The following is a 19,154-nucleotide window of genomic DNA, read 5'->3' on the forward strand; positions in this document are numbered from 1 at the left end:
GAAGATGGAATGGGTCACTACAAAAACTAATTTCCCCGTATTAATTTCACCCTACTGTTACTTACACCTTCCTGTCAACTGTTTGAAATGGGCCACCCTGATTACTTTGGCCTCATTACCACTACAAAAGTGATTTTTCCTCGCTTGGTATTCTACTGTTGAGAATAGCCCACTTCCACTTCCACTGAATTGTCTCATTAGCACTGACCCCCCCCCCGCATTTGGTAAGGCAACTCTCATCTTTGCATGTACTGTGTATATACCTGCCTCCTGTATTTTCCACTCCATGCATCTGATGAAGTGGGTTTTAGCCCACGAAAGCTTATGCCCAAATAAATGTGTTAGTCTCGAAGGTGCCACAAGTACTCCTCGTTGGTTTTGCTGACAGACTAACACAGCTACCACTCTGAAAGCCAAGATTCCTCTGTTTTTAAGTGAAGATGTTAGGGTTAAATGCACGACCAGAAACCTCTCATGAGACTGCTGTCAGCTGCCTGATAACTATCCAAAGACTAGGAAGCACACAGCCGGAAAACACTAGTTTCATTTTGATTTGGTTTTGTGCTACTACTTTCCTTTTCTTTCTTTTCTACTTCAAGTTGTGAGCATTGAGTCTTTTAACCCCTATAATCTCTTCAGGTTTTTATCAATGTACATTAACTAGTTTTGAACTTAGTTTTGCCACCCCTCTCTGATGCTGTTTCCACTCACTCCTGGTCTTCAGAAACAATGGGAAATTTCATCCAGTGATGACTCTGATCCAGCCTTTCTAGCCTGACCTCAGATGGAACAGAGGTTCTACCCACCTGACAACAATAAATATATACTTTTAAAACTTAAGCACCATCACTGCTTATTAAAGTGGACCCAGACTCCCAGCCCCATAGAAAATGTGTTTTCATCTTTTCATTTAAAATGTTAACTTTCCTCCTGACCTGCCCTAAAAAATTTCTGTTTTTGCCATGATACCTAAACCTTTGCAGGGTGGTTTTTATGCCCCCAACTAATTAGCCAGGTAGGATGGTCTTATAGTTAGAGGACTGGACTCCATTCCTAGCTCTGCTATAGACTCCCCTGTGATGTTAGGCAAGTCAATTAACATCTCTCAGATCCCTGTCTGTAAAATGGGGACAACACTAAAAAGGAGAATTTTCATAATGGATCACAATAGTCCAGTAGCCTGTCTGTGACAGTGGCCAGTGCCCGCTGCTTCACAGGAATACGCAACAAATCAAGTAAAGAACAATCGTTAAATAATCTGGAAGAATCTTCCAAATCCCGGGCAGTTAAGGGTTATCTTTGGCCCCAAATCATGAAGGTTTGTATGTATATTGCTTTTTATCCTTTCTAATGTAGCTGAGGATGTTTGTTCATTCACTGAGAGCTTCAGAAATTTAAGGTTTTATTTATTGTGGTTTTGCACAGCTGGTAGAAAAATGGAACCATTGTAAAGTATTACAGGCTGCATTAGTATTTCGAGGGAAGGCCCTCTGGTCTGTAGCGGTTTGGGTCTCCTCCACTTCTGCCCCATGCATTTGCCTCCTGGTCTTGACGTGTGTCTTCGTCTCCTCTGCCGCTAACGTCACTCTGCCAACCTTCCCTTGCATCACTGGAAAGAGGAAACAAAGATTATTTTAGACAGTTTATTATTAAATCTCAATAACTAAATTATTTACTTTTCAGTTTTTCCCCAGTTTAATCCCTACTTTTCCATAAAACTGAGGACACGCACAAATACCTCACCAACAGAAGTTATTCTAATAAAATACATTAGCTCGCCTACCTTGTCTCTCTCTCTCTCTCTCTCTCTCTCTCTCTCTCACACACACACACACACACACACACACACACACACACACACACACACACACACACACATATCTTAGCCTGTCTGTGAATAGCATCGGTCGTCCCAGAAGTGCATCAGTCCAGCAGTTGTGAATTAAAAAGCTTTCCCATTACTTGCCTCCACTAAGTTCTGCCTACTCCTCATAAGCCTTCTTTGTATCATAGTCATCACATTGGACAGCAATATTTTAAAACAATCCTCGTTCAAGGTCCGCAAGTGAACCATTGATCATAGTTTTCTTGGATGAAATACCAAGGGCAATATGTTCCAGTTCTAGATTAAAGTGAGGTCCTGCAATTATTTAAGTTTTAAAAGCCCTGTGGTGAACTCATCAGCCTCCTGGCACATAGTAATGATATCTGATATCAGAATATATCTAAATAGGTCAGCTCAGAAATCACCTTTACAACTCAAGAATGGGCACGGTCTTCACACTTAGCTAGTTCGGAGGTTAAATAAAAATGTTTTTGCTTCAAACAGGACAATAAGGAGTTATGAATTACAATGTACTTCATAGTTATTTGATGGCATAGCTCTTTACTGACATTTAACTCGTAATCCAAGTGGAATACATTACCTAATAACTTCTGCTGCCCATTTACCGCCAGGCCCTCTTTGGGCAGCATCATAATTCCCACGAGCATGGAAATATTTATCTGAATTTTTATAATTTGCCTCCCTCATGTCGCTGTATGCACGCCACATATCCTCAGCGCCTGGAGAAGAGAGAGAGGATTATAGAGACTCTGCAAATTTAAAAACAACACTTTGAGGTTATTCCACCCACAGTCCTCTGAAATCGTCAAGCCCCATTTCTGACACTTCAGCACTGTGGCTTCCAAGTATAGTGCTTCTAGAGAAGGCAGAAAGGCTCCTATATATCGCTGAGTAAATTCTGATTTTTTTGGTTTGGTGGAAGATCTGAGAAATCCAAAAAAGAAAGACTGTTGAGTTACAAACCAAAACTGATTTGTTAGGGTTTTTCTCATCAAAATGAAAAAAAAAATTGTTCAGGTTGATTTGAATAGACATTTCTGCAGAAAAATGTCAGAACAGCTCACTGTGAAAATTATCAGTTTTGAAATTATTTTTGACCAAAATTTGCCAAAAGTTGCAGTGTCCCTCTGAAATGCATTTTTTGGTGAATTTAATATTTGCCAAAAAAAAAAAACCTGCCCAACTTCCTTTGGTACCCAGGACTCCCATTAGAGATACATGGATTTGCAGCTATATATGCTTTTTTATTAACTGAAGCTTCCACCAGGTGACATCTTTGGAAGAGGAAATGAAAGGGAGTTCCCTTGAGAAGGATCTCATAAAAACATGGAATCTCCACAAAACTCTGTTGTAATATCTTTGGGGAATTCTTTAGGGACAAAGAAACCCTCAAATTTCTCTCAGTGCTCACCAGGACAATGGAGTAGAGCTATGATTTAGAAACATCAGTCTCCCAAATCTCCTTTAGCACTTTGTCTGCATACGGTTTGTGCATCGATGTAACTAAATCTGTTTAGAAGCCAGTTCAGTTAAATCACTGCCACACAAGTCCATTTAATCTAAATCCATCTAAGGCATTCTTAGGAGTGTCTATTCCAGCATTTATCAGCAATTTAACTAACAACTTCTCAAACGATTTACACTAGAGACAGTTGGGGACAAATTGGTGAGAATATTTAAGCTGTGAGTATACAACGTGAGAACAAAAAATCTGATTTCATAGATGTGAACCTCTATCTACCACTAAAGTTTTAAAAAAAACCCAACACTTCTTACAGCAAAAAGGCGAGATCACGGAGTATCAACCTAAAATAGAAGCATGAGGATATTTGGGCATATAGGAGACAATAACTAGAATCAAAGACTATGCTGAGTTGTTTCTTGAGACTAAATAAATCACAACGGTAGAAGACCTGGTGGTCCACTTTAATTTGATCCACATCTCCATCCAGACAAAACCTATTATATCTCACATACCTCTCTGAGTAAAGCATCTCTATTCAGGAAGGGTACTTAAGCACATGCTTAAGCTTTCTTAAACAAGGATGAATTTAAGCTTGTGCTTAAGAATGCAGTTCTGCAAGGTGTTGCATGCCCTGAGCTAACCAGCCTGGGAATAAGGGAAGTTCAGCACCTTGCAGAAGATGCTCATTCCTGTAGTGCTGAATCTGACCCCAGTGCTGAATCTGACCCCAGAAACGTTTCCGGGAAGGGGAAGGAAAGCTTCTGAAAATATTCAGCCAACATTTACAGTATATTAGATTTCCTTTACTGAGAATTGGAATACACCTCTCACAAAACCAAGAACAAACATATAAAAGGTACCCGTTAGTTCTCAATGTATTAATATGCCTCCAGATTTTACTAGACCCACTGAGATCCACATCAGGAAAGTGCAGAAGTTAAAGTCAGAACATGGTCAGCTGGGTGCACAGGTTGCAGTTAAACATCTTGCTAAATGTTAAGTGAATCTTGTCTGGTGAAAATATCTGTTTAGTTATGATCCATAATTTGTACTATCTATGGCCCATACCTGCCATCTGATTGGCTCTGGTTCAGCAGCCTTGTGCTTGGACTCCCAATGAGGGACCTAAAACTGCATCACTTTAAGGGATCATGAAAAAATTCTAATGTATCTTTTTGTGAAGAACTGAGTAAATTTCTTATTGATCAGAAATTGGCCTAGAACTCCTGTCTTCAGCTTGGCTTTGCGGGGTTTTTATTCCTTTATTAATTTTTTTAATATGTACACCGCGCTGAGGACAGTTTTGATGAAGAACAAACAGTTAGTAAAAAGCATACCTCGATAAGCATCCCTTATGAATGATCCAGCATCAGTGAACCAGTTCTGGGCACTGACACATAGTACCAGGGACAACAACAACATGCAGTTGAAGAACTTCATAGTTCGCTTCTTTAGGCTGTAATAGAAGGAGAATATATGTCAGAAAACTGGTCAATCTTTTAAAGACTCCAGACATAATGTAAATTTCTCTTATATCTGCTTTGGAACAGGTACATGGATCTTCAGGGTCACACACAATTCAGAAGAGTTCCAAAAGTGATGATTTCAACTCAGAAAAATGAAATGCCCTCTGCCATCACAGCACCAGGCTGGGACATAAGTTGTAAATATAGAAGTTTTTGTTTCCGCTTAAGTTTTTACATCATAAAAATCACCAGTTCTAAGACAAAAATTGAATACACAACAAGGTAAAGTGGTACAAATATGAAGTTTCCATATGGAATGAAACTTACCACTGCTGTATTGCAAAGCCCCGGAAAAATGGAGTCCTTTCTGATGGATTCTCACAAGAAAAATGGTACTATATTTATAGGAAGCCTTATCTCAAAGAGCAAATGGGAAATAATTAACAGAAACCTGACTAAATTCAAATTGGGCAATTCTTTGCTTGTTGAATGCAAACAAACATTGCTTCTGTTGGGAATTTACTCCAGTAAATTCCCTTATTTCTTCTTGAGCCTTCCTGATTTCAATTGGTCACGGTCTGTATTGTCTCTCTATTGATCCAACGATCAATTACTTAACCAGTGCCTAATATGATGAAATGTCCATCATTTACTGGAAGTTGCAGGCAGTCACTTTTTCTGACTTGCTTCTAATTTTTTTTAATGACTGAAATGAGTGCATAGCCAATGGGTCCTGGTCCATGACTTTGGCTCCAAGAGGCTATGGTAATAGAAATAAATAATAAAACTTAAATTACCAGAGCTGGTCAGAAATGGGATGTCATCTTTGTAGATATTTTCATTTTTCCCTTTTAAATTTAGATGGAAACTTGTCAAAATATTGAACTTTGAATAACTTCAACGAGCTTTTATTACCACCATTATGACCTCAAAAGGGAGAGGTTAATTTGTCTGAATAGTGGTTAACTTATTGTGTAGCTTTCTTGGCAAGATCTAAGCCATAAGCTAGATGCAGTTATATGAAGAGTTACAAAAATATCTTTTAATTCAAAATATTACCAGTGGATTGGAATCATCAGCTCTATCAGTAATTCAGGTTACTTTGTAAAGTGTTTTCATTTGTGATTAAATAACAATTTTAACTATCAAAATTTTACTTAAATGATGTAAATATGGTTTACATTCTCAGATGAGTGCATGAGCGATAATATGTAAAACTCCTATTGATTCTAGCTGGAAAAATGCAGGTAAATATCTGCTAGTTCAGGTCAGACTTTGTCCTCTAAAGTTTGTAAACTCAACAGCAGATCTTGTAAATGGTCAGTGCAGCTGTTCTTTTGGGAATGTAATCTGAATAAAGTCGTCATGATTGGGAAGGTGTTGTGAAACAGTGCTAAATCAGTCCCACTCACTAGCCCAACAGAATGCTATGACTTGTAAACACAACAGACTGTAGCTGTATTGTCCATGCTCAATGCCCTGTTGACCAATCTGGCTTTGAGCTTTCTGGAAGCTTTTGGAAGTGTCTATGTTCAACAGTAACAGCCTTGACAGCTGAGGGTTTAAGGTTTCTTGAGGGTTTAAGAATCTCACCTTATCTTTAAACACTGATGGGTCTGATTTTTTGGCCCTTTTTAACAGATTTCCTAAGGAAGAGTATGCTGCTGTGGCTACTTTGCCATACAGTATGCCAGGCAATGCCTTGGGACCTGCACAGTTAAAAGTGCAAGCAGTATGAAGCAGAGTGCTGGGAATTTACAATATCATGCAGACAGCCCTTTTACATTCCTCAGTATTAAAAGCTTCATCTGTTCCAGGTATAAAGTTGTCCATTCAGTAATGTGCATAATTCAGGGCTGTTCTTACAGAATATGATTTTTTTTTCTTTTAAAAGCTTAAATGCCATAATTCTCTCAAGTTCTTAAATCTACACAGGCAAAAATAAGATTCCACAGCTGTTTGCATTACAGTGTATATAATCACATAGTTAAAAACACTCTCAAAGAATGCAATTATTTCTACAGTCTTGTAAGAGGAACGGAGAGTGATGTAGGGCCCTGGCCTTATTAACTGTACATCTTGTGTATAAACTATTTTCACAAACTGCATGTGTGACTTATGGATTGTACACAGTGATATAAGTGTCATACAGGTTTCTAAGGCCATCAGAAAAAATGACATAATATATAGCATTATCAAAAGTTTGACCAAGTATTTGAGGGTGGTATAGTGATGCGTACATGCACATAAGCAGTGTTAAGGCTGCACGTTCAATTTTAACATTAGCATTTCCTGACTTCAGCATGTTTCCATGTAGAGTATTTATTGCTCTTACTGGAGTTTTTAAAATGGTGTTTGTGCAGGGAACACACTTGACACTAACATCACATGCACCAGCTGCAGGCTGCATGAAGTTGGAATACAGCCCTCTGCATGTGGCTGTTACCTATGCCATGTGGAAGTCTGTGTGTCAGATGAGATGAGGTGCCATGGAGTCAGATGCTTTTGCATAGGCTGTATTGCTTTTCTTTCAGGAAACCTCTTTCTACGTGTATCCATCTTGTTGGACAGGACCTACAATAGGTTCTCACTAGGCTGAGGACAATGGGGGGACACTTAACTTTAAAACTATGTTCTGATGATAGCATCTTTATGCTAAGTATGGTGCCTGAGTTGGGAACCCAGTTTGGCCAAGTTGGTGTTAAGGAGAATGGGGGTTAGGAGTGGAAAGTTACTGAAGGTTGACAGAGACAGATGACAAAAACAAAAGGTTCTAAAAGAAATCACTAGGGGAAGACGCACAGGACATTTGGGCAAGAGGAAGGAAGGGGATGAACTGGCCAAGGTCAGGTTAGCTAAGCTTGGGGGAGAAGGCTCTGCTTTTGTGCATAAAAGTGATGCATTGCAACAGAAGGATGTTGGATGACCCCAAGTGACCCTGATCCAGGCCCATAGAATGGCTTGGTGTTTTGAGGAAACTGAGGCCGGGAATTGTGTATAGGGTTTACAATTTAGATAACACTATATATTTACAATTAGATAACACTATATATTATGCCACTTTTTCTGATGGCCTTAGACACCTGTGTGACACTTATATCACTGTGTACAATCGGAAAGTCACATATGCAGTTTGTGAAAATAGTTTATACACAAGATGTACAGTTAATAAGGCCAGGGCCCTACATCACTCTCCGTTTCTCTTATGAGATTGTAGTAATAATTGCGTTCTTTGAGAGTGTTTTTAACTGTGTGAAAAGAAAAGGAGTACTTGTGGCACCTTAGAGACTAACCAATTTATTTGAGCATAAGCTTTCGTGAGCTACAGCTCACTTCATCGTGATTATATACACTGTAATGCAAACAGCTGTGGAATCTTATTTTTGCCTGTGTAGATTTAAGAACTTTAGAGAGTTATGGAATTTAAGCTTTTAAAAGAAAAAAATCATATTCTGTAAGAACAGCCCTGAATTTCACTGAATTATGCACATTACTGAGTGGACAACTTTATACTCTGAATAGATGAAGCTTTTAAGATTGAGGCATGTTAAAGGGCTGTCTGCATGATATTGTAAATTCCCAGCACTCAGCTTCATACTGCTTGCACTTCTAACTGTGCAGGTCCTAAGGCAGTTGCCTGGCATACTGCATGGCAAAGTTAGCCACAGCAGCATACTCTTCCTTAAGAAATCTGTTAAAAAGGGCCAAAACATCAGACCAAACAGTGTTTAAAGATAAGGTGAGAGTCTTAAACCCTCATGCCTGCCAAATCCAAAATATTGTTACAAGGAACTTCCTTTTTTCTTACCAAACGTTCACTCCAGTCATATTGCCCTTCAAGCTTTTTTGTTACAAAAGGACAAAATGTACAGAATCGATTTTCATTTCAAATTTTTTAAAAAATGTTTCTTTTTGGGTGTAGACCAGGCCTGTAAAATTTCAGTCCAGAAGCTTGAGTGTTTTCAGAATGTTGAGTGAATGAAAAGAGGGCTAAAGGAAACATTTTGATAACCTTAAATACCACTGTTAGGAGAGCTCCAGTTATACAACCCACCACTACTTTAAATGATGATGTGCAGTGTCTCTGGTAGGCAGATCATAGAGGGTCTGAAAAACTAATGCATTACAGCAAGGTTTTCAAAAAGATGGAGTCACATAATTTAGGAAACAAAATGACTCTCTCCTGCCCCTTGAAGCCAGAATTGTTTCCAATTCCAGGTATCAAAGGTGGAGATTTACCATAGTTCAGTTCATCTAGGGAAAAATGCAGTTGTAGTTCAGGGACTACTGAGCTTCTCAATCTCTACAGCTTTGTTACTTCAAGTAGTAAATGCTCTCCAGGATAACACGACCTAGGAGTTATCTTTCCCTTTTTTAAAGAACTAGTTGGAGTTTGTCTAGAAAAGTGTAGATGCTCATGGGAATAAAATGAGTAAGATTAAAATAAAATTACACGATTCAGCCTAACATGTCATTTTGCTGTCAAGGCTGTTACTGTTGAATGTAGACACTTCCAAAAGCTTCCAGGAAGCTCAAAGCCAGATTGGTCACCAGGGCATTGAGCATGGACAATACAGCTACGGTCTGTTGTGTTTACAAGTCATAGCATTCTGTTGGGCTAGTGAGCGGGACTGATTTAGCACTGTTTCACAACACCTTCCCAATCATGATGACTTTATACAGATTACATTCCCATAAGAACCACACTGACCATTTATAATGACAGGTTTCAGGGTAACAGCCATGTTAGTCTGTATTCGCAAAAAGAAAAGGAGTACTTGTGGCACCTTAGAGACTAACCAATTTATTTGAGCATGAGCTTTCGTGAGCTACAGCTCACTTCATCGGATGCATACTGTGGAAAGTGTAGAAGATCTTTTTATACACACAAAACATGAAAAAATACATTCCCCCACCCCACTCTCCTGCTGGTAATAGCTTATCTAAAGTGATCACTCTCCTTACAATGTGTATGATAATCAAGTTGGGCCATTTCCAGCACAAATCCAGGTTTCCCCCCCTCCCCGTCACAAACCCACTCTCCTGTTAGTAATATTTCCAACATACCTCTGAACAACATACTAATCCACAGAGACCTCCCTACCAACACTACAAAAAGAAGGATTCTAGGTGGACTTCTCCTGAAGGTCGAGACAGCAGACTGGACTTCTACATAGAGTGCTTCCGCCGATGTACACGGGCTGAAATTGTGGAAAAGCAGCATCACTTGCCCCATAACCTCAGCTGTGCGGAACACAATGCCATCCACAGGCTCAGAAACAACTCTGACATCATAATCAAAAAGGCTGACAAAGGAGGTGCTGTTGTCATCATGAATAGGTCGGAATATGAACAAGAGGCTGCTTGTTCCAACACCACTTTCTACAAGCCATTACCCTCTGATCCCACTGAGAGTTACCAAAAGAAACTACAGCATTTGCTCAAGAAACTCCCTGAAAAAGCACAAGATCAAATCCGCACAGACACACCCCTGGAACCCCGACCTGGGATATTCTATCTACTACCCAAGATCCATAAATCTGGAAATCCTGGGCGCCCTATCATCTCAGGCATTGGCACCCTGACAGCAGGATTGTCTGGCTATGTAGACTCCCTCCTCAGGCCCTATGCTACCAGCACTCCCAGCTATCTTTGAGACACCACTGACTTCCTGAGGAAACTACAATCCATCGGTGATCTTCCTGATGACACCATCCTGGCCACTATGGATGTAGAAGCCCTCTACACCAACATTCCACACAAAGATGGACTACAAGCCGTCAAGAACACTATCCCCGATAACGTCACGGCTAACCTGGTGGCTGAACTTTGTGACTTTGTCCTTACCCATAACTATTTTAATTTGGGGACAATGTATACCTTCAAATCAGCGGCACTGCTATGGGTACCCGCATGGCCCCACAGTATGCCAACATTTTTATGGCTGACTTAGAACAACGCTTCCTCAGCTCTCGTCCCCTAACGCCCCTACTCTACTTGCGCTATATTGATGACATCTTCATCATCTGGACCCATGGAAAAGAAGCCCTTGAGGAATTCCACCATGATTTCAACAATTTCCATCCCACCATCAACCTCAGCCTGGTCCAGTCCACACAAGAGATCCACTTCCTGGACACTACAGTGCTAATAAACGATGGTCACATAAACACCACCCTATACCGGAAACCTACTGACCGCTATTCCTACCTACATGCCTCCAGCTTTCACCCTGACCACACCACACGATCCATCGTCTACAGCCAAGCTCTGCGATACAACCGCATTTGCTCCAATTCCTCAGACAGAGACAAACACCTACAAGATCTCTATCAAGCATTCTTACAACTACAATACCCACCTGCAGAAGTGAAGAAACAAATTGATAGAGCCAGAAGAGTTCCCAGAAGTCACCTACTATGGGACAGGCCTAACAAAGAAAATAACAGAACGCCACTAGTCGTCACCTTCAGCCCCCAACTAAAACCCCTCCAACACATTATTAAGGATCTACAACCTATCCTGAAGGATGACCCAACACTCTCACAAATCTTGGGAGACAGGCCAGTCCTTGCCTACAGACAGCCCCCCAGCCTGAAGCAATTACTCACCAGCAACCGCACACCACACAACAGAACCACTAACCCAGGAACCTATCCTTGCAACAAAGCCCATTGCCAACTGTGTCCACATATCTATTCAGGAGACACCATCATAGGGCCTAATCACATCAGCCACACTATCAGAGGCTCATTCACCTGCACATCTACCAATGTGATATATGCCATCATGTGCCAGCAATGCCCCTCTGCCATGTACATTGGTCAGACTGTACCCCCCCCCCCCCGACGTTCTTGTTAAACCCTGGATTTGTGCTGGAAATGGCCCACCTTGATTATCATACACATTGTAAGGAGAGTGATGATCACTTTAGATAAGCTATTACCAGCAGGAGAGTGGGGTGAGGGGAGGTATTTTTTCATGCTTTGTGTGTATAAAAAGATCTTCTACACTTTCCACAGTATGCATCCGATGAAGTGAGCTGTAGCTCACGAAAGCTTATGCTCAAATAAATTGGTTAGTCTCTAAGGTGCCACAAGTACTCCTTTTCTTTTTACTGACCATTTACAAGATCTGCTGTTTAGTTTACAAACTTTCGAGGGCAAAGTCTGACCTGAACTAGCAGATATTTACCTGCATCTTTCCAGCTAGAATCAATAGGGGTTTTACATATTATCGCCCATGCACTGATCTGAGAATGTAAACCATATTTACTTCATTTAAATAAAAGGTTGATAGTTAAGATTGTTGTTTATCACAGATGAAAACACTTTACAAAGTAACCTGAATTCCTGATAGAGCTGATTATTCCAATCCAATGGTAATATTTTGAATTAAAAGATGGGTACCTTTTATTTATTAGTTCTTGGTTTTTGTGAGAGGTGTATGCCAATTCCCAGTAAAGAAAATATAACATACTTGTTAGGGGGCTTATTCCTTCACCCACTTACTTCCCTGGTCCTTCTCGCATGAACAGAGAGCAACAATACCCAAAGTCCAAAAGTGCAAACAATTTGATGTTTATTGGGGTGAACTTCCAGCAAGCATGATTCCAGTTTCCTTCCTTAGTGTCCTCCTTCCCAGCTCTGACGCTACAGAGCCTTACACCTGTGTCCCTGTTCCCATTCCTGCCCTTAGCCAAACATGATTCCAATTTCCCCACTCCCATTCCCTGTTCCCATTTCCCCCTTTAGCAAAACATGATTCCAATTTTCTTACCCCCATTCCCTGTTCCTATCTCCCTCACCCACACACCCACCCACTCACTTCCTGATTGACTGCTGACTATATCGTAAAACTTGAGTTCAGCTTAGCTATACCTAAACCAATCATTTTCCTGAAATTTAACTAACGAATCCTAACATATTGTAACATGATTATGTAACCAATTATATCCCACCACCTTAATTAGTTTACACCCAGCAAAATTAATTATACAGCAGTCAGAAACAATCACAGAACCAGACAGAAATTATACAGACAAACAATAGCAAAGTGGGAACTATGATGACAAAACAATACAGAAGTGAGGATTTCACATCCCAGCTATGGATAAGTGAGTTCTTGCCAGACAGGATGCTATCAAACTAAGTTTCCTTTTTCATCTTCTAGGCACTTCCCTTTCTCTGGAGGTGATTGGCATTATCAGGACAGGATTGTATTCCTAACAGCCCAATGGCACCTTCTTTCAATGTGACTAGTTTGGAATGTGAGGATGTGACCGTTCACTTCCCAGTTTATGGCTGCCTCTGCTGCTTAGCCAAAGGCCTTAGCCTAAGAACAGGGCCTCAGATTGTCACAGTAAGAGAAGGACCTTACACTGGCAGACAGTGATTTTGATTCTTTCTTTTATACCTCTAACTAGCCAAGTGATAAGAATACACCTAAATTCTTAAAGTACAAGCCTTTGCAGACAGGCCTGAATATCTATATCCTAACAATACTGTAAATGTTTGTTGAATATTTTCAGACGCTTTCCTTCACCCTCCCAGAAATGTTTCTGGGGTCAGATAACTTGGGTCCTGATTCAGCACTGCAGGTATGAGCATCTTCTGCAAGGTGCTAAACTTCCTTAATTCCCATGCTGGTGAGTTGTGGCCATTTAACACCTTGCAGAACTGCATTCTTATGTCCTGACTGAGGAAAAACACTTAAGTACATGCTTAAATTCATCCTTGTTTAAGAAAGCTTAAGCATGTGCTTAAGTACCCTTCCTGAATAGAGATGCTTTACTCAATCGGGAAGGTATGTGAGATATAATAGGCTTTGTCTGGATGGAGATGTGGATCAAATTATAGTGGACCACCAGGTCTTCTAGTGTTATGATTTATTTAGTCTCAAGAAACAACTCAGAATAGTCTTTGATTCTAGTTATTGTCTCCTATTTGCCATTGCACTTTTTAGAGCCAAATATCCTCATATTTCTACATTTAGGTTGATACTCCATGATGTCTCCCTTTTGCTGTAAAGAAGTGTTTTTTTTTTTTAAACTATAGTGGTGGATAGAGGTTCATGTCTATGAAATCAGGTTTCTTGTTCTCACATTGTACACTCATAGCCTAAAGATCCTCATCAGTTTGTCCCCAATTGTCTCTAGTCTAAATCAGGTTAGAAATAGTTAGTTACATTGCTGCAAACCCCTGGAATAGACTCTCCTAAGAATTCCTTAAATTGATTTAGATTAAATGGACTTATGTGACAGTGATTTAACTAAATTGGTTTCTAAACAGATTTAGTTACATTGATGCACAAACTGTATGTAAACAAAGCCCTAAAGGAGACTGATGTTTTTAAGTTGGAATCACACCTCTACTCCATTGTCCTGGTGACCCTTAGAAAACCAATGACAGAAATTTGAGGGTTTCTTTGCCCCTAAAGAATTCCCCAAAGATATTGCAACAGTGTATTGTGGAGATTCCATGTTTTTATGAGATCCTTCTCAAGGAACTCCCTTTCATCTCCTCCTCCAAGGATGTCACCTGGTGGAAGCAACAGTTAATAAAATAGCATAAATAGCTGCAAATCCCTGTATCTCTAAAGGGAGTCCTGGGTACCAAAGAAAGTTGGGTAATTTTTTGGAGGGGCAAATACTAAATTCACCAAAAAATGCATTTCAGGGGGCACTGCAACTTTTTGCAAATTTTGTTCAAATTTGGCAAATAGTTTAGGTTGGAAAAATAAAACTTCAAAACTGATAATTTTCACAGTGAACTATTCTCACATTTTGCTGCAGAAATGTCTATTCAAATCAACCTGAACAATTTTTTTCTGATTTCAATTTTGATGAGAAAAACCCTAACAAATCAGTTTTGGTTTGAAACTAAACAGTCTTTTTTGGATTTCTCAGATCTTCCACTGAACCAAAAAATCAAGTATTTGCTCAATGGTATATAAGAGCCTCACTGCCTTCTCTAGAAGCACTGTACTTAGAAGCCACAGTGGGGAAGTGAGAAGAATGGTGCTTGACGACTTCAGAGGAATGTGGGTGGAATAACCTCAAAGTTTAGTTTTAAATTTTCGGTGTCTCTATAATCCTTTCTCTCTTCTCCAGGCGCTGAGGATATGCGGGGTGCATACAGCAATATGCGGGAGGCGAATTATAAAAATTCAGATAAATATTTCCATGCTCGTGGGAATTATGATGCTGGTCAAAGAGGGCCTGGCGGTAAATGGGCAGCAGAAGTTATTAGGTAATGGATTCCACTTGGATTATGAGTTAAAAGTCGGCAGAGAGCTATGCAATCAAATTACTATGAAGTACATTGTAATTCATAACTAGTTATTGTCCTGTTTGAAGCGAGGACATTTTTATTTAACCTCTGAACTGGCTAAGTGTGAAGACTGTGCCCATTCTTGAGTTGTAAAGGAGGTTTCTGAGCTGACCTATTTAGAAATATTCTGATATCAGATCTCATTACTATGTGCAGGGAGGCCGATGTTTTCACCACAGGGCTTTTAAAATTTAAATAATTGCAGGACCTCACTTTAATCTAGAATTGGTACATATTGTCCTTGGTATTTCATCCAAAGAAACTATGATCATAGGTTCACTTGCAGTCCTCTAATGAAGATTGTTTTCAAATGTTGATTTTGAACATGATGACTATGATACAAAGGAGCTTATATCTTAGTGGAGGCAAATAATGGGAAAGCTTTTCAATTCACAACTACTGCAGTGATGCACTTCTGGGATGACTCCTGCTATTTAGAGACAGGCTAAGATTTGTGTCTGTGACAAGGTAAGTGAGCTAATATCTTTTATTGGAATAACTTCTGTTGGTGAGGTGTTTGTGCATGTCCTCAATTTTATGGAAAAGTAGGGATTAAACTATGGGGGATAAGTGTAAAGTAAATAATTTAGTTAATGACAGGTTTCAGAGTAACAGCCGTGTTAGTCTGTATTCGCAAAAAGAAAAGGAGGACTTGTGGCACCTTAGAGACTAACCAATTTATTAGAGCATAAGCTTTCGTGAGCTACAGCTCACTTCCTCAGATGCATATCGTGGAAACTGCAGCAGGCTTTATATATACACAGAGAATATGAAACAATACCTATTCCCACCCCACTGTCCTGCTGGTAATAGCTTATCTAAAGTGATTTCCAGCACAAATCCAGGTTTTCTCACCCTCCACCCCCCCACACAAATTCACTCTCCTGCTGGTGATAGCCCATCCAAAGTGACAACTCTTTACACAATGTGCATGACAATCAAGCTGGGCTATTTCCTGCATAAATCCAGGTTCTCACATCCCCCCCACATTTGACCAATGTACATGGCAGAGGGGCATTGCTGGCACATGATGGCATATATCACATTGGTGGATGTGCAGGTGAACGAGCCTCTGATAGTGTGGCTGATGTTATTAGGCCCTGTGATGGTGTCCCCTGAATAGATATGTGGGCACAGTTGGCAACGGGCTTTGTTGCAAGGATAAGTTCCTGGGTTAGTGGTTCTGTTCAGAACCACTAGTGTTCAGAACCACTAACCCAGGAACTTATCCTTGCAACAAAGCCCGTTGCCAACTGTGCCCACATATCTATTCAGGGGACACCATCACAGGGCCTAATAACATCAGCCACACTATCAGAGGCTCGTTCACCTGCACATCCACCAATGTGATATATGCCATCATGTGCCAGCAATGCCCCTCTGCCATGTACATTGGTCAAACTGGACAGTCTCTACGTAAAAGAATAAATGGACACAAATCAGATGTCAAGAATTATAACATTCATAAACCAGTCGGAGAACACTTCAATCTCTCTGGTCACGCGATCACAGACATGAAGGTCGCTATCTTAAAACAAAAAAACTTCAAATCCAGACTCCAGCGAGAAACTGCTGAATTGGAATTCATTTGCAAATTGGATACTATTAATTTAGGCTTAAATAGAGACTTGGAGTGGCTAAGTCATTATGCAAGGTAGCCTGTTTCCTCTTGTTTTTTCCTACCCCCCCCCCCCCCAGATGTTCTGGTTTAACTTGGATTTTAACTTGAAGAGTGGTCAGTTTGGATGAGCTATTACCAGCAGGAGAGTGAGTTTGTGTGTGTATGGGGGTGGGGGGGATGTGAGAACCTGGATTTATGCAGGAAATAGCCCAGCTTGATTGTCATGCATATTGTGTAAAGAGTTGTCACTTTGGATGGGCTATCACCAGCAGGAGAGTGAATTTGTGTGGGGGGGTGGAGGGTGAGAAAACCTGGATTTGTGCTGGAAATCACTTTAGATAAGCTATTACCAGCAGGACAGTGGGGTGGGAATAGGTATTGTTTCATATTCTCTGTGTATATATAAAGCCTGCTGCAGTTTCCACGATATGCATCTGAGGAAGTGAGCTGTAGCTCACGAAAGCTTATGCTCTAACAAATTGGTTAGTCTCTAAGGTGCCACAAGTCCTCCTTTTCAATTTAGTTAATGATATTTAACTATAAACTGTCTAGGATAACCTTTGTTTCCTCTTTCCAGTGATGCCAGGGAAGGTTGGCAGGGTGGCATTAGCGGCAGAGGAGCCGAAGACACACGTCAAGACCAGGAGGCAAATGCATGGGGCAGAAGTGGAGGAGACCCAAACCGCTACAGACCAGAGGGCCTTCCCTCGAAATACTAATGCGGCCTGTAATACTTTACAATGGTTCCATTTTTCTACCAGCTGTGCAAAACCACAATAAATAAAATCTTAAATTTCTGAAGCTCTCAGTGAATGAACAAACACCCTCAGCTACATTAGAAAGGATAAAAAGCAATATACATACAAATCTTCATGATTTGGGGCCAAAGGTAACCCTTAACTGCCCAGGATTTGGAAGATTCTTCCAGATTACTTAACAATTGTTCTTTACTTGATTTGTTGCGTATTCCTGTGAAGCAGCGGGCACTGGCCACTGTCAGAGACAGGCTACTGGGCTATTGTGATACATTATGATAATTCTCCTTTTTATTGTTGTCCCCATTTTACAGACAGGGATCTGAGAGATGTTAATTGACTTGCCTAATGTCACAGGGGAGTCTATAGCAGAGCTAGGAATGGAGTCCAGTCCTCTAACCGTAAAAGCATCCTACCTAGCTAATTAGTTCGGGATGTACAAAGTTTTAGGTATCATGGCAAAAACATGGCCAATGGGGGCTGCGGGAAGCAGCGCAGGCCAAGGGACTTGCTGGCCACCCTTCCCGCAGACCCCATTGGCCTGGAGTGGCGAACCGCGGCCAGTGGGAGCCGCGATCGGCTGAACCTGCGGACGCGGCAGGTAAACAAACCGGTCCAGCCCGCCAGGGGCTTTCCCTGAACAAGTGGCGGACCGGCTTTGAGAACCACTGATCTAACCAATTGAGGCTATGTCCACACTACAAGTTCAAAGCGCTGCCGCAGGTGCCAATGTCTGGATTAGCTCTGAGCACTGGGAGCCGAGCCTGTCCACAGTAGCGCTTTAAAGTGCTCAAACTTGTTGCGCTCGGGGGGGGGGTGTGTATGCGTGTGTTTTCACACCCCTGGGCCAGCAAGTTAGAGCTCTTTAACTTGCTAGTGTAGATCATCCCTGAGATTTAATTCAGTGAAACATTTTATATATATGCCCTCAGAAACAAAGAATCCCTTATCACTGTATCTGATTGCATAGAGTCTCATCGTCATTTCCCAAGTTGTCTTATCTGCTGCTGGGATTCCCTGAATTTTTAATTCTAATTTTTTCATCTTATTTTTAAAGCAGATGTTTATTCTGTTTGATTAGCTGACGTCCATTCTGACTGAATTTCTGGCCTAGTGTCAAAACTTTGTTTTGATTCAATCCACCAATGGGGATTCCATTTTTGCAACTGTTATTTTGCCTCTAAGTCCAGCCCTTAGTGTTTTTCTGCATTCCATTGCTTGTGTGTACAACTTGATTCTCAAATATTCAATAAAGACAGTATACTATCTCCTATAACATCTTTCTCAAAGGCAAAAATCTATTGCAATTTTTGCTGAACATTAGAACTCCAATAGTGGAGTTAGAACTCCAATAGTCAGTCTAGTCTAGTATCCTGTCTTCTGACAGCGGCCAGTGCCAGGTTCTTCTAAGGGAATGAACAGAACAGGCAATCACTGAGTGAACCATCCCATTGTCCACTCCCAGCATCTGGCAGTCAGAGGACGGTTTAGGGGCACACAGAGCATGGAGCTGCATCCCTGATTATCTTAAGAATGGTCCTACTGGGTCAGACCAAGGGTCCATCTAGCCCAGTATCCTGTCTTCCATCAGTGGTCAGTGCCAGGTGCCCCAGAGGGAATGAACAGAACAGGTAATCATCAAGTGATCCATCCCATGTCGCTCATTGCTA

General features: G+C 40.8%; 2 protein-coding genes across 2 annotated transcripts; one reads left to right on the plus strand and one right to left on the minus strand.

Annotated features, from left to right (window-relative positions):
* Positions 1-1,389: 1,389 nt before the first annotated feature.
* Positions 1,390-5,189, minus strand: LOC311521607 (serum amyloid A-5 protein-like). Its single transcript, XM_084629983.1, has 4 exons — positions 5,105-5,189; positions 4,649-4,767; positions 2,427-2,565; positions 1,390-1,609 (listed from the first exon to the last, which is right to left on the minus strand). The coding sequence occupies exons 2-4, from the start codon at positions 4,749-4,751 to the stop codon at positions 1,468-1,470; spliced, it is 384 nt and encodes a 127-aa protein (XP_084486109.1). The 5' UTR covers positions 4,752-4,767; positions 5,105-5,189; the 3' UTR covers positions 1,390-1,467.
* Positions 5,190-5,339: 150 nt separating this feature from the next.
* Positions 5,340-17,526, plus strand: LOC311521779 (serum amyloid A protein-like). The gene is made up of 3 exons (XM_084630357.1): positions 5,340-5,353; positions 14,889-15,027; positions 17,307-17,526. The coding sequence occupies exons 2-3, from the start codon at positions 14,900-14,902 to the stop codon at positions 17,446-17,448; spliced, it is 270 nt and encodes an 89-aa protein (XP_084486483.1). The 5' UTR covers positions 5,340-5,353; positions 14,889-14,899; the 3' UTR covers positions 17,449-17,526.
* The last annotated feature ends 1,628 nt before the right edge of the window (positions 17,527-19,154 follow it).

Source organism: Lepidochelys olivacea, assembly GCF_965140295.1.
Source record: "Lepidochelys olivacea isolate rLepOli2 genome assembly, chromosome: 6".
Classification (NCBI taxonomy): Eukaryota; Metazoa; Chordata; order Testudines; family Cheloniidae; genus Lepidochelys; species Lepidochelys olivacea.

Coding starts and splice junctions, on each gene's coding strand:
- LOC311521607 (XM_084629983.1), bottom strand. CDS start 4,751: ATGAAGTTCTTCAACTGCATGTTGTTGTTGTCCCTGGTACTATGTGTC. Junction 2,566..4,648: donor CATAAGGGATGCTTATCGAG/GTATGCTTTTTA, acceptor TCTCTTCTCCAG/GCGCTGAGGATATGTGGCGT. Junction 1,610..2,426: donor TGGGCAGCAGAAGTTATTAG/GTAATGTATTCC, acceptor TCCTCTTTCCAG/TGATGCAAGGGAAGGTTGGC.
- LOC311521779 (XM_084630357.1), top strand. CDS start 14,900: ATGCGGGGTGCATACAGCAATATGCGGGAGGCGAATTATAAAAATTCA. Junction 15,028..17,306: donor TGGGCAGCAGAAGTTATTAG/GTAATGGATTCC, acceptor TCCTCTTTCCAG/TGATGCCAGGGAAGGTTGGC.